The following is a 14,617-nucleotide window of genomic DNA, read 5'->3' as shown; positions in this document are numbered from 1 at the left end:
CATCACTATCTGAAGAAGGTAGAAAACAATTCAAGTATTGGTATTAATGAACTACCTCTGTTTAAAATGTGAATAAACCATAAAAATGTAACGTTATATGATATCCCTCCAGGTCTGGACTAATGCTGCTATAACCACGGAGAAAGATGTTGACCAAACGTGTAACCTCTATCTGTAAAAGTGTTTCTCAATAGTATGTAGAAACTTGAACTCATATATGTTTTTGAATCACCCAAAGCGGCGAGCATCAATCTCTGTAGGCCATAACCTAGATATCCCTCGTATAACGTCTAATGTACATACAATACGCACACAATGTAGTGAATATAATGTTAGGTAATGAAAAGGTACTGGAACCGACTGTATTAAAGAAATGTGTAACGAAATTGAAATATATATATGTGTGTCTAAATAACGTCAAAATAAGGCAGAACAGTATAGAACTTCTGCATTCACTGATCAGCAACGCACGAGGAAAATACCTTTGTGGATATATGCAAGGCCATTCCCTCTCCCACCCCACCAAGCCTGCCAGATAAAAAAGCTAAGACTTGTGCCGCGCTCCCTCACCTCCCCCAACCAAGCTGGCGTTACTTCAGAGAGTCAGAGGCCCCGGCGCCGCAACCAAGGCCACAGCCCGCCACCTGTGTTATTTACAGCACGGTAATAAACCCACGGTTGAACCCACTGATCTACCAGCACCCTCTCATAAATCCCACGAACCCCCCAAGAATCCTGACCCCGTGCAAGGACGACCCCCATCATTGGGACAAGACACAGAGACCCATCTATATAATAACTTCTAACGCAGCAGACAGACATGTATCATTCGGCCCAGGCCCCAGAGCCCCGTCCCGCGACCTAAAATACCGGTCAATAGGACACAGGTAAATCTCACCCCAACCGACAACCACCAGACCTCTCACGAGGTGCATTCCTCATGTGTTGTGTTTATTTTATAAGATAAGCTGCTGAAGCGATTTATTAATGAACTTAAATGTCATTTTCTGAATAACTGCAGTGTGCATGGCCTAGGGCAAATGAGACAGGAAAGGTATTCGTCATTGTCACAGGCTGCCCCAGCACATCAACACCGCACGGATGACCTCAAGCCGGCCTGCCAGGCCCAACCCAACCCACGAGGCTGACCAGTGACGTCGTCACGCCAAGACCAACCCCGCTGCAGCAACACCTATAGTTAGTCGACGCCACCCAATCCCAATTGACTTGTGCCCCCTATAGTGTTTAGGTGTTGATGACGTTTTTTGTATTAGAAATACGCCTGTCTTTGCTATTGTCAGGCAGAGCGCTCTCGTAGGTTGCAGAGTTCTTTGCATGCCTCATTTTTGGATAAACTCCCACTTACGCTCACCCGCACTCTGTCTTGGCCTTATTCCCACTACGGGAGAGTCCCTTATTGTCTCTCATTGCGGGGAGGATCGTGCTGAATTGGGGGCGCTTCCTTTCAATGTCTACACCATTTTTAAGTCCATATTACAATATAAATATAGAAACATTGAAACGGGCAATATTAAATCGGTCTTGTTACATGCAGACCAATGTGCCAAGAAGTAGAATAGCTCTCTTATACATCTCTACTACAGAGATTAACAAAGGGATTGCCTGGTGTGTGTGAGTTATGCAACTATACTGTACAGAATAGAGGGTGTGAGCTCATGAGGAGTAGGGGGGGCAAGAGCTAGAGGTGATTTTAAAGAAAACTACTTTAAGTGCCTACCCACTGTAATTTACCTCAATTCCTTTGCAAATGAAATTGAGTGTGCTTGAGGTGTGAAATGGTAAAATGCTATAACTGTTTCCATAGCAACTATCACACATTTCTAAACATTTTAAAGGACATTTTAAAAGGAGCTTGGCCAATCCTAGCTCACAATGCACTCCTGGGTGGGATCATCAAAACGTAAAAGTGATGATCATTGCCATTAAATAGAGGAGCTTTTGGCAAGCATAGTAATGTATACACAAATGTGATCTTTTACATTTGTCTAAATCAGTCAGAATATATATTGTAAATGCAGATCACTTATGGATACCTTCAATGTGCAGTTCAAAATGAGAAATTGAGAACTATTGACAGATGGGGTATACAAAGGGATGGCAATGCAGTGGATGAATAATTCATAAGTACAAAATAAACATAATGGATGAAACACATTAACCTGTTTAACACGGGTAATATCATTCAAGGCACCATGACACTGCACAAGACACATGCATGTGTTGATAGCTGTGGAAGACATAATGGGCCTCATTACAAGTTTGATGGTATTTTTGAGGTAAATCCGCAGAGATACCACCAAACTGAATTACCCTTACTTCCAATTGGTCCCGCGGAATTACAGCCTGATTACAAGTGGTGGTAGGCATGGTTAGTCCCCATGAATTGGAGTCCCTAGGAATTCCATGGGGATTTCGGCGGAAATTATCGTCAGCGGAAATTCCGCAGATTTGGCCTTTTTGTTTGGCGGAAAGGTGGCAGATTTACATCCGGCTCTTAACAGGAGGTGAATCCTCTTCCTCTCCAGCAAACTCTTAGTTGGGTGGTGCAGTAATGCGGCAGTAACAGAATTACTGCCACATATTTACCACACTACCCAACTTGTAATGAGGATGAATGTGTCATTTTAGGCAATAATGTTAACTTCTATCATTTCCCAAACAATTCTGGAGCTCTTTTTCTTCAGTGCATTTGAAATATGTGATTACAATAACTGCTAAATGTTGACATGCAGCATTGGATTGTGGATGGCTTTGCATGCATATTAAAGATACTTTTCTGCAAAATGGTCTTCAGCATACATGTAGCCTTCTGAAATCAATGTAGACTGCAATATGTCCAATGGCCTGCTCGTTTACATGCAAGATGAACCACTTACACAAGACATTTTACACTACATGCTCCAGATGACAGGGGATGTACTTCTTCCCTTCAGAAGGGAGCAGCAAAATATTTTTCCACCGGTTTACCATTGGTACATGGACAGCAACATATTTTGTAGACCTGTGCAACATCATACATTTCACAGCAATCCAGGAGCCCATTAAGAACACAGATTTATGAAAAATTCCATCACTTTAGTACTTTGTTTGAAACAATGTCCTACACACAATAAAACACCACACAGACAGAAGACTCTTAAGTCACTGTTTAGACCTAAACACTGATTTTACCACTAGCCCTCTCTTTCGTCATATATGATGATGCAATCGGCTTCAATAACAACATATCATATATGTTAATTTTCTAAGTTAGAATTGCTCCTATGTCCACTTAAAACATATGGTTGGGCCACTAGCTTTACAACTGTCAGGCTAAAACAGTTCATGTTAAATCATCTATTGAAGGAGTGTAATGTATCTTGATCTGTAGATGGTTACCTTGGTCCATCCTGAATGCTGGGTTTAGGATTATAAAAAACGACTTCCCATTTCTTGTTTTCAAGGACCATGCTACGGATGGGAGAATAGCATGTAAATTCAGGTTGGAGTGACAACACGATAATTGTAATCCTATTAAATAGACGCACTGAAAACTCTGCAACCAACCTGTGCTGGACTGGACATGGATCATTTTACCCCTGGCAAATGTATGCTACAGACTGGCTGCTAGTGACTTACAGGAAGCCACTTAAGGCCAGGACTGGTATTGACATGGCCTTTTAATGCCGACACTAAACATATTTATCATAAATCGGGTCTGAAAAGAGTTTAGAATTAAAATGTGTGCTGCTCTCATTAACAATACTTTGCCAATCAAACTGACAAGTGAAATAAACACAGTTCAGAAAATTGTGAAAAATGGACAGGTTGTCCTAATGATTGAGTCTTGCTATACTCTTTCCTTAATAGTTTTGATGGTGATGCAGAGCACCGAATAATAAGTTGTTACAGATGCATCATGAACATTTCTCTGAGATTCACCCACTACTCACAGATTACATGAACACGTGGCATGAGATAAAACAATGGTTTCCATCCTCTGGTCCACCAACTTACTTACATCTAAAAACTTTCGTGTTTTATCAAGCTGCTTCTCCAAGGCCTGATTCTTTTGTCTTAAGTCGGCGAGGTCTTCATTTCTATCGTGTTCCAGCTCCACATACCGGCTAACTTGATCTTCTAGGTCAGACTCTAATACTTTCAATTGTTTCTGAAGATCCTCGTGTTCCTTTTCTGCTTGGCGCTGCACCTCTATTTTCTCTGTCATTAGCTTTTCTGTCTCTTCCAGAAATTCTGTTTGAAAAAGGTACAATAGCATATTTTAGATCAACACTGTCTAGTTAGCATATTGCACTCCTGTGCCAGAGCGCTGCATTAGGGACATGAGCAGGTTTGTGTTTCTGTAAATTACTTTGAACTAGTTGGACTTGAAAAATTATTTAGGTTATCTGTAGGCTCTGTCAGGTAACTAGTTGTAAAACCTCTATGCCTAGGAGAAGACCTGAGGTGGGATTGATCGGTTCTGAGCTATGCAAATGTAAAAGTTACTTAGCACCTTTTCAAGCTTCTTTGTATCTCCTTCAATTCGCCAAAGTACAAGAAATCTCCTAGATTCATGCTAATAATCGGCTAGTCAGTGCAAAAGTCTCAAAACTGAATTTGTGAAGGAGTATAGGTATTATAAAAGAGTTTGCATATTTTGATGTTACTAATTGAACTTTTAATTGCATTTAATATTCTGATGGACCTCAACTATTTAGGAGGCGATAAAGGAGCAAAATAAATAGTGGGAGTTGCCCCCCCTCATGGTATAAATGAACCAAAGTTTCAAGCCAAAGGAACTCAATAGTGATCAATTAAGCATAATTGCAGCTACAAACTTTTTATTTAATTTTTTACAGAAGACCTGGGCTGCTAAAGCTAAAGTAGTGCTTCTGGAATATGCTTTAATCATTTACTTTGGAGTTCATAAAAATATGCTAAAAGTGGGAGGTCTGGGAAGAGCCACACAAAGTGACAGTAGTACAAAGTAATGGGACCATGGATGAGACAGTATCTGTTAGGGATAGAAGGCCTGCAGGTGTGTTGCAGGCACTAATTGTGGCTGGCGAAATGAGTATGGTGAACATGTACTCTGAGATTGGTGTGGTCAGGGCACAGGAAAAGGTCTTTGATGTGGCAATAGAGCAGATAAATGGTAATAATTGTTACCCGGGAACTTTCATGTATGAGGACAGTAGTAATAACATTCAGGAGTTATTTTATTTTAGTGTGCATTTGTAAGGCGCTAACACAGCAAGTAAATTGTGTTTCAAAGCGCCCACAGGTAAACAGGGAGGGGACATAGGGATGAAGAACAAATACAACAGTCAAGATAGAGGCAGGCCTACTAGGCCTTGTGAGCATTCGGAACGTGTACATGAAGACTGTGTATTAGATACTCATATGGATAACCGAAAAGGTAAAACGTACAATTCCAGTTCCAATACAAAGTTGTGGTTCTTGATGTCCTGGAATATCGCAGGGTTGAACTCCAAATTACACAACCCAGAGTGGCATTTTTTTTATCTCACAATTTGACATTTTATTTCAAGAAACATGGGCCTTGACTTGTCCATTAAAATCAGGTTACCAGAGTTGTTACCCCAGCATTACTGGTTAAAAAGAGGAGGGAATAAGGGGGAGATTGGTAATCTTGATCGGGGGCGAAAATTACTGCTGATTTTATTCTCCAAATGGATTCATCTAGTAACATACACATTTAGAATTTTAAGTTTTCTTCTGGAACAAGTGGGCATATTTTTATTATTTATAATAATTGTAATGTAAAGTGATCTCACACAGCACTCTTTAGCTAATAATGTTGGCTTTGCTGCACATGGCTCTGAAAGAAAGGAGGGCAGGGTGTGTTAGTCGGAAAATGGGAAGGCAGATGCAGAAACCTTTGGTGTTGATAGATGCAGGTTAGAAATACCAATTAACTGTGTGTCGATACGAAAATCTCTGTTTGTGGTTGGTCCTGACTGGGCAGGTTTAGCCATATGGGCATCCGCGGGATTGTGGAGTGCAATAATCGGCAGCATTGTTGTTGATAGAAGATGGATAGGGTCTGAGTCTGTTAAGTACACTAGACGTAGGAGGTTGTCTGTAGGAGTGTGGGATGTTTAAGGATGCAAGATTTTAGTAGTGGGGAGTTGGAGTTGACCCCAGAACAATAGGATGCAACTCATTGAATTTAGTGATCAAAAATGTGTTTGTTTTCCATAAATTACAGAGGAGGCCGGATGAGCCATAATCGATGGTATACTAAAGAATGTAGGCTTGCTAAAAGTGAATTGGTGGCAGCATTTAGAAATAAGCATTTAGGTAGAGAAGCATTGACACTCGAGGTAAATATAAAAGGGCTCTGCATAAAGCCAAGAGTGTGTTTGAAAGTGAAAGATGGAACAAATTGATCAAATATTGTAAGGCTAAGGGATTCAAAACCGTTCATGTGATAGAGAAGGGCTTCAATGGTAACGACAGAGGCATTTAAGGGATATATATATATATATATATCCACAAGAGGGGATATTGTATTTTAAGACATTATATGGGGTTGCCCACAAAAGTGAATTTGTTTGTTAAAAGCCATTGGGTAGTTTCAATAAACTGGAGGATAAATTCACTCTCCAAATGGTTAGAGATATTATTAACGAATTAGTAAGGAAAAGGCGGAGGGTTCATATGGTGGCCCGGGTGACCTGGACAAAGCAAATGTAGATATTTGGGCTCTGCTGAATAGGAATGTGATTAAAGCTATTTTGATTACACTTACATTTCCAGATACTTGACTTCTCAGTTCTATTATTCCAATGTCCAAGAAAGGATGCAGGGATAGTGCTATTATCCTATTGCCCTTAGTGCTATTTTCCTGAAAATCATGGTTAAACCGATTTATGCCAAATTACAAAACTGGGGAACAAGCTCTAACATTCTACCTGATTCTCAATTGGGGTTTAGACCTAGATTAGATATGGTAGACCAGTGTTTACATTTGGAACTTCTTTTATTGAAAAGTACCATGGTTTTTAAAAACAAAGCCCCAATATTGGCCATTCATGGACTTATCCAAGGCTTACGATACAGTGAGTAGAGACTTGTTGTGGATCCATCTGTTGAATAGTGGGAGTTGCCCCCCTAATGGCATGAATGATCCAAATTTTCAAGCATGGGAACTGAATATTGAGCAATTAAGTACAATTGCAGCCACAAAAGTATATATATATATATATTTTTTAAATAAGGCCTTGCCTGCTAAAGTGAATGTACTGCTGCTGGAATATGCTTTAATAGTTTACTTTGGGGTTCATTAAAATAAGCCAAAAGTAGTATGTATGGGAAGAAACGCAAAAAGCAACAGTGATCTAACGGGAGCGTTGCTGCAACAGTAGCAGAACAAGGTCTGTTGAATATTATGTGACGTCTGGTCCTAGGGTGTAGATGCAAGGAATGCAGACAGGAATCACTCTATTGTGAAGTAGGTTGTGGTCGTTTTATTCTCCTCAGGTACAGACTAGGACATGACCAGGGTCCCAGAAGTGTAACAGTAGATACCAAAAGGACCAAAAGGGATACTAGTGCCCACCACCCATGCTGCTCCCAGCTCAGCTTCTTCCAGTAACTGTCACAGCTGGAACCCTCACTCACAAGATGCACTGTAACATTACAACAATGACATCAGTAAAATCATCACAGATATTCTCTAGCCACTACACATTTAAGGCAATTATAGATTTGTACAGAAGACTTATGTATGGATCAGTAGGAGACTATTGTGATGAATCCTGCAGAGTCCTTACAAGAACATTGCCTAAAGACTCCTCGCAGGTGGCCAGGCGAAGGCAGCTGCTACTTGATCCTAACCCTGGGGGTGGTGTTAGCCAGGTGGATCACCAGGGAGAAGGCTTCCCAGGGATTGAGATGATTCCCTCAGGAGAGATGCAGTATTTGTCTTCTTCAGAGAGGGAGATTTATATGGTGCCAGAATATTTAATGGCTCGTTGTCAAGACTTCCTTTTACAAAGATATCCCCCCCTGAGGATAGAAAGGACTCTTACGATTGCCAGATAAATGATATACTTAGGAAGCAAACCATTCATACCGTGGCTTCTGACAGATATAATTTCCCTTAAATGTGAACAAACATCCAATCCTCTAAAACCTTCTTCTAACACCTTCTTCTAGAATCTTATTTAATAAACAGAGTAAACTCCATAACGTTAAAATGCTTGTTTTGGAAGAGAGAAACCAAAGCCACATTGGAGACTTGAAGCCCCACAATGCCCTAAGTACTGGGACGAGAAAGAGGTACTAAACTGCAAGATGCAGTCTAGTGGTCATATTGACCCACACCTGAGTGGGAACTTTGAACATATAAGGCCCCTTCAGATGCAGGCATTAGAACAGAAGGGTGGAGTTGCAGAGACCACCCATTGCAGTTGTAGCAGAAGTGGGAGAGGAGAGGAGACGCCAATGATGCCACTATTAAGAACGCAGAGGATGGTCCGGAAAAGGTCTCCCAGGTTCATAACCTAACTTGCAGAGATTGTACAGTGGACAGCGTCTTTGCAACAAGCTTTCCTTTGGGAAAGAGACTCTCCTGCTGGATGCCTGTTAATTACAAACACCTTTACCAAATCAAAGAAGGGGCAATACAGAAGTAAGCTAATCAGAACCAGCATTGCCAAAGTAAAGAGGGGGCCTTAAATTCTAAGTTACTGACCGTAGTGACTAACGTACTCTTACTGCATGCATGGGTGTCCCTTCCTAGGGACGGGACACAGAACCTTTTTTACCAGAAAAAAAACCTTCTTCCACTTTAAATTTAGAGGCGCATGGAGGTGCGCCCCTGGGAGCATGTGCTGCCCTAACTCCGCCCTCTGGCGCCACACCTCAGCCCCCATAGACACGTCGACAATCGTTTAAAATTGCCTAATGACACCGGTTTTATTAGGGGGGAGGATGGAGGGATGTATGGAGGAAAGGCGACTAAGAGTACGTTAGTCACTACGGTGAGTAACTTATAATTACTCTTACGTCCCCATTCCTCCATACTGCATGGGCGATTACAACTGAGTGTAGCGCCAGGGTGGAGAGGAGACCCTCCTTAAGCAAACAGGTTTCTGAGAACCGCCTGTCCCAAAGCCGTGTCTGATCTAGAGCCGACATCCAAACAGTAATGATTGCAGAAAGCCGAATGGGTGGACCAGGAGGCCTTGCCACGGAACCTGCCATTGGAATGCCATGACCGTGGCCTTGGCTCTGACCGCATGGGCATGCATGTTAGCCAGAAGTGGCTTATGCTGCCCCTCATATGCTTCCCTGATGGCCGGGTTCATCCATCGTGCTATAGAGGCCTTGGATGCCTGATACCCAGGCCTTAACCCGCTGAAAGTGACATACAGTGCACCCGACTTGCGGAAGCCCTTGGTCCTGTCCAAGTAGAACGCCTGACAGAGGCAGTGCAGAACCCTCTGAGCCTCGCCCTTAGGCTCGGTAAAGAACGTAGGCAGTACAATCTCCGGTTGTATACGAATTGTTCGTTTTACAACTGTTCAAATTACAATTGACCTTTTCACAATTGACCGAATTGTGAAGGTCAATTGTAACATATATGCAGGGGGAAACCCCCCGCAACTCCCCATCCAATGCAAAACCCCCCCAAAACCCCATATATATTACCAAACCGAGATATATATATATGTAAACAAACAATTTGGGTAATACCCAATCTCCTTCGTTTAGATGGAAAGCCTAGGGTACCTTAGGTAGGAATGCTGGGTGTGTCCACAGGACCATCTTATCCTTGTGAAACATAGTATAGGGCTCTGAGGCGAATAGCACCTGAATTTCGTGGACTCTGCGAGCAGAAGTGAGGCCAACTAGCAAAGCCGTCTTAATAGTGACCAGCCTGATGTCCGTGGATGCCACTGGCTCAAAGGATTTGTGCGCCAGGGCGCCCAACACTACATTGAGATCCCACGCGGGGTGTGCCCTCTTGATGGGCGGGTAGAGTCTGGCAAGGTCCGTTAAATTCTTCTTGACCATCGGGTTGGCAGAGGAAAATACCTCTCCCTCTGAGCTACTGTAGGCTCCTATGGCCGCCAAATAACTGTGGCATGTGTCCACCTGCACGCCCGAGTGGGCGAGGTGCGCCGAGAAGGAGAGCACGTCATTCAACGCGCATGCAAGTGGATCGATACCCTTAGCGTCTGCCCAGTGACAGAAGCTAGTCCACTTGCTTTTATTCTGGGATCTGGTAGCTTTGCTCCTAGCCCCCTGTATGATCTCTAGGTTGGCATGTGAAAAGCTGAGGTGTCCTAGCGTGACTTGCTCAGGAACCACGCTGTGAGTGCTAATTTATGAGGCGCAGGGTGGATGACCCTGCTCCCCTGTTGTGCCAGAAGATGTCCTTGGCCCATCGGAAAGTGAATAGGTGGTCTCTCCGAGAGGCTGAGCAGCAGCTCCCACAACCATGGCCTCACTAGCCACCATGGAGCTATCAGAATGACGCTGAGGTGGCAAGACTCCTTTATCTTGCATATCACACTGTGAAACAGCAGAGTGGGTGGGAAGGCGTGTGCTGCCACGCCGCCTCACTGAATCTGGAATGGTCGCCCAGGGAGCTGGGGCCCTGTCCCTGCCAGGAAGTGAACTGTTGGCGCTTCTTGTTGTCCCAATAAGTAAAAAGAGGTCCGCCTGGGGGTGTCCCCATCTGCTGAAGATCTCTCGCAGCACCTGGTCGTACAATTGTCACTCGTAATTGTCTGCTCCCAGTCTGCTGAGCATGTCCGTCTCCGAGTTGGACTCCCCCAGAAGGTGGACGGCCATGAGGTGGATGTTGTTCTCCAGGGCACATTCCCACATGGTGACTGTCAGTCTGCAGAGGGGAGGGGATCTGGTCCCTCCCTGCTTGTTGACCTAGAACATGCTGGGCGAGTTGTCTGTCTGAATGAGGACGACCTTGCCCCCAATGACCAGAAAGAAGGCACTGAGCGCTAGCCAGATGGCCTTTAGTTCCAACCAATTGAAATGGTACTCCTGCTCCTGCCGGGTCCACGTTGCATGGACGCTGTGGTTGTCCAGAGTGGCGCCCCAGCCCTAGAGGGAGGAGTCCGTAGTGATGGGCACCTGCGGGGAAGGCTGCCGGAAGGGCTTGCCCGTTCACAGGATGCAGTCCCTGGACCACCATGTGGGGTCCGGGTTGAGAGAAGGAGGAATGTTGATCATCTCCGCCTAAGAGCTCCGCTCCTGATTCCATGATGCTGCAAAGTGCAGCTGGCATTCTCCTCATCCTGAGTCTCGTGTGGGGGACGGCCAGTAGGACCGCTGCACCGAGACCCAGTAGGTGTTGGTACCACGAGGAAGATGTCACTTCTCGGCTGAGGAAGTGAGTAGTGGCCCTCCTGATGGCCGTAATCTTGGCCTCTGAGGGAAAAACTCTCTGAGAACAGGTCCCAGATGAGCCCCAGGAAGGACAGTCTCTGTGTAGGCTACAGCTGGCACTTCTTGAGATTGAGCGAAAAGCCCGGATCGTGGAGTATGTTCATAAGAGCGTGTGCAGTGTGGTGCACAGCTTCCAGAGATGTAGCCCTGACGAGCCAGTCATCGAGGTACGGAAAGATGTGGTGGCCCTGGGCCCCGAGGAGGGCCGCCACTGTATTCATAAGCCTGGTAAAGACCCTGGGGGCCGCGTTGAGGCCGACGGGCAGCACTTTGTATTGGAAATGGTGGCCCATGATTCTGAATCGTAGAAAAGAACGATGGGGCTGCCAAATCGGGACATGTAGGCACGCGTCCTTCAGATCCAGGGAGCACATCCAGTCTCCCTTGCACGATGTCTCTGCTGGCAGACCCAATCCCAATACATAATAATTTTCGATTTTGGGATACGAAAAATAATTAATTTATTTGTTTCTTCACAATTGCCACACAACAAGGGGCTCGTGTTTTCCTCAATAAGGTTACAGCTTACGATGAATATTACTGTCTTTTCATTTCATTTTCTTCAATTTTATACTTTCACTTGTTAAGAGTTCATTTGTCAACCAACTGTGACTGTAAACTAACTTATGTTCAATTTTTTTTCATTACGTATTCTCAATTTTTTAATGATTCTACACCTAATTCGTGTATGTACCATTTAAACCATTGTTTTTACATGCTGTTACATGTTAGACCTCACTTTTGTATATCATTTTCTGTTCCTTTGATATAAAGCTTTTAATTTGCAATTTCCATAATGTTTATGTCTCATTTTGAAGGAATGACTTTAATTTCTGACTGCATGCAATATCTAGGAATTATACTAGATATAAAGGTTTTGGGACCGGATGAATAATTTTAATTCATTCACACCCCATATGGGCCAACCTTTGATACACCAGGATTTTGCTTTGTTGTAAACACATCTGCTATGAGAACTGGCATAACCATCTTGAATTTTTGTAGAGGTAAGGAGAGGTTGAGGGTGGATGGGTCCAACCTGGCTCTTTTTCTGAAAGGTGAAAATGCTAGAATAGAAGCCCAAGCCTCGCTTGAAGGCCGGGACTTCCTACACTGCCTGGCTCTCGACGAGCGATCGGACCTCCACCAGAAGAGCTGCTATCCCAATCTGTGGGAGTGGAGGGGAGAATAGAGGAGAGGCAGGGATATGTAGCCAGTACCCCATGTATACTACAGCGAGAATCCAGGGGTCCATGAAATTCTGACGCCAGAACTGTGCGTGGAGGGCAAGCCTGCCCCCCACTAGAGACACGTGGACCCAGAGGGGTGTGTCATGCCCTCTTTCCCTCTGAGGCTGTTGCAGAGGAGGGGTACTGGAAAAGGCCCTTAACCCCCCGCTTTTTGTTGTTTGCACCGATGTTGAGTCGGCGAATGGTCCGGCTGCCTGGACCTCTGCTCTTGGAAGCCGCAGAAACCTCTGTATGTAAGCCCTTTGTCTGAGCGCTGTTGTGACTCGCTGTACGTGGCATTTGTGAGGATAAAGACTTTGCTGTTTGCGAGCTGTTTTTCTGTTTGTCTAGCTCCTCGTCCGTGGTGGAGTGAAAGAGGTTACCCCCCTCGAAAGGCAGGTACAAGATCCGTTCCTGGACATCCGGGTTAAATTTAGTAGCACAGAGCTAGACCGTCCTCCTCATGTCTGTGGCTATGCAAATGGCTCGGCCAGAGGTGTCGATGTGTGCCACAGTGGACTCCATGATATCTTGTGCCACCATTTTAGCCTCTGCCAGCCCTGGCTTGAAACGTGACTGGCTCTGAGCCGGAAGTTCCGGGAGGAAGTCCGCTATTTCCCGCCAAAGCTTCTGGTTAACGGCTGCCAGCATGGCATCCGTGTTGGCTTGACGAAGATGCAGCAAAGTGTTGGAATAAAGCTTTTTCCTGTATGTCTCCAAGATCTTCTGCTCCTTGCCTAGCAGTGCCGCTGATGAAGAGGCCGAGGATGACTGAGGTTTGGAGTAGAGGGATGCAGCAGCAATCACCGAAGAGTGTGGCTGATGATGGGCCGACAGCAAGAGTGTATACCCCTCCATTTGCCTGTACTTGGCGTCCAGGAGTCGATTGACCGGCTGGACTGAGTGGGGCTTTAGACACCCCTTTTTGCCAAGGCGACAACGTCCTTCTGCATCAGGATCCCTGTTCTTGCCGTGGGATGTAGTGTGAGGACCTCAGCGAGCACCCCCTCCTCTGGCTGCTCGACCTCGGATTGAGGAAGGCACAAGTACTCTGCCAGCCATGCAAGAAGTTTGTGGAAGGCCTTGGCTGACGAGGGTGTGTCGGGGGCCTCCTCCTCGTCTGTGTCCACCTGGTGGTCCGGAGGGCCCGGAGGGTCCGGTGCTCGTGGAGGAAAGCTGGGCATGAAAGCTGTGGTGTGGGGACTGGAGCCGGAGGCTGTGGCGGAGGCTGGTACGGGACCACCTGCACTATCGGCTGGGGGGCCGGAGCAGGCTGCACTGGGGCCTGTGGCGCTGGAGCCATGGGAGGAATGACTATGGGCGCGGTCGAGGGAGCATGTCCCAGATGTCGTCCCTGAGGATGGCCCCCATTCGAGGAGATTTCATGAGCCCGAAAAACCTTTCAAATAACCTGTCCTCGCATGCCAGAGGGGTGGTAGGAGACATTGACGGAGTAGCGGCCGGCTGCAGAGGCTGTTGCATGCCCTGACTATATGGACGCACCGGGATCCTGCCCTGTGTAAATGATGGATAGGCTGTAGGCCACATACCTGGTTGACACCAGTCCCACCTTGACACTCGTTCCTCCATCTTCCTTCCTTCCTTGGTGCGGTATCGGACGGGTGCCCATGTGGTCTGGCGCGGCAGCCATCTTGTCGAGCTCCCTTCCACGTGCCGACATCTTGCTTGGCTCTCTGGGCCCAGCTTCGTCCAGGACTCTTGAGTGTGGATCATGAGGCCTAACCTGCATTTCAGGTCAAGACCTGGTAGGCGTTTCACCCTCGGCGGAGTTGCCGGTAATGTCGCGTATAGGCGCCCCCTCTGACATATTGCCAGTACAAGGGCGTAGCCCCTCGGGTGAACACCCGGTAAAAGGGCCTTACGGTCCCTCAGCACTGTCACTGGGAGCATCTGTTGACCCCTCAGCCTGACGGCCGGTA

At 45.6% G+C, this 14,617-nt stretch overlaps 1 protein-coding gene across 4 annotated transcripts in view; it reads right to left on the bottom strand.

Moving 5' to 3' along the window:
* AKAP9 (A-kinase anchoring protein 9) overlaps window positions 1–14,617 on the bottom strand; it is a 2,953,299-nt gene that overhangs the window by 1,228,240 nt on the left and 1,710,442 nt on the right. For all 4 annotated transcript variants that reach the window (XM_069648423.1, XM_069648424.1, XM_069648425.1 and 1 more), the window contains one exon: window positions 4,022–4,254. In XM_069648423.1, the coding sequence (XP_069504524.1) occupies window positions 4,022–4,254 (233 nt within the window). The remainder of the gene's footprint in view (window positions 1–4,021; window positions 4,255–14,617) is intronic.

The sequence above is a fragment of the Ambystoma mexicanum genome, chromosome 2q, assembly GCF_040938575.1.
Source record: "Ambystoma mexicanum isolate Mex_15411 chromosome 2q, UKY_AmexF1_1, whole genome shotgun sequence".
In the NCBI taxonomy this organism is placed as follows: domain Eukaryota; kingdom Metazoa; phylum Chordata; class Amphibia; order Caudata; family Ambystomatidae; genus Ambystoma; species Ambystoma mexicanum.
This window is presented reverse-complemented; position numbering and strand designations above follow the sequence as displayed.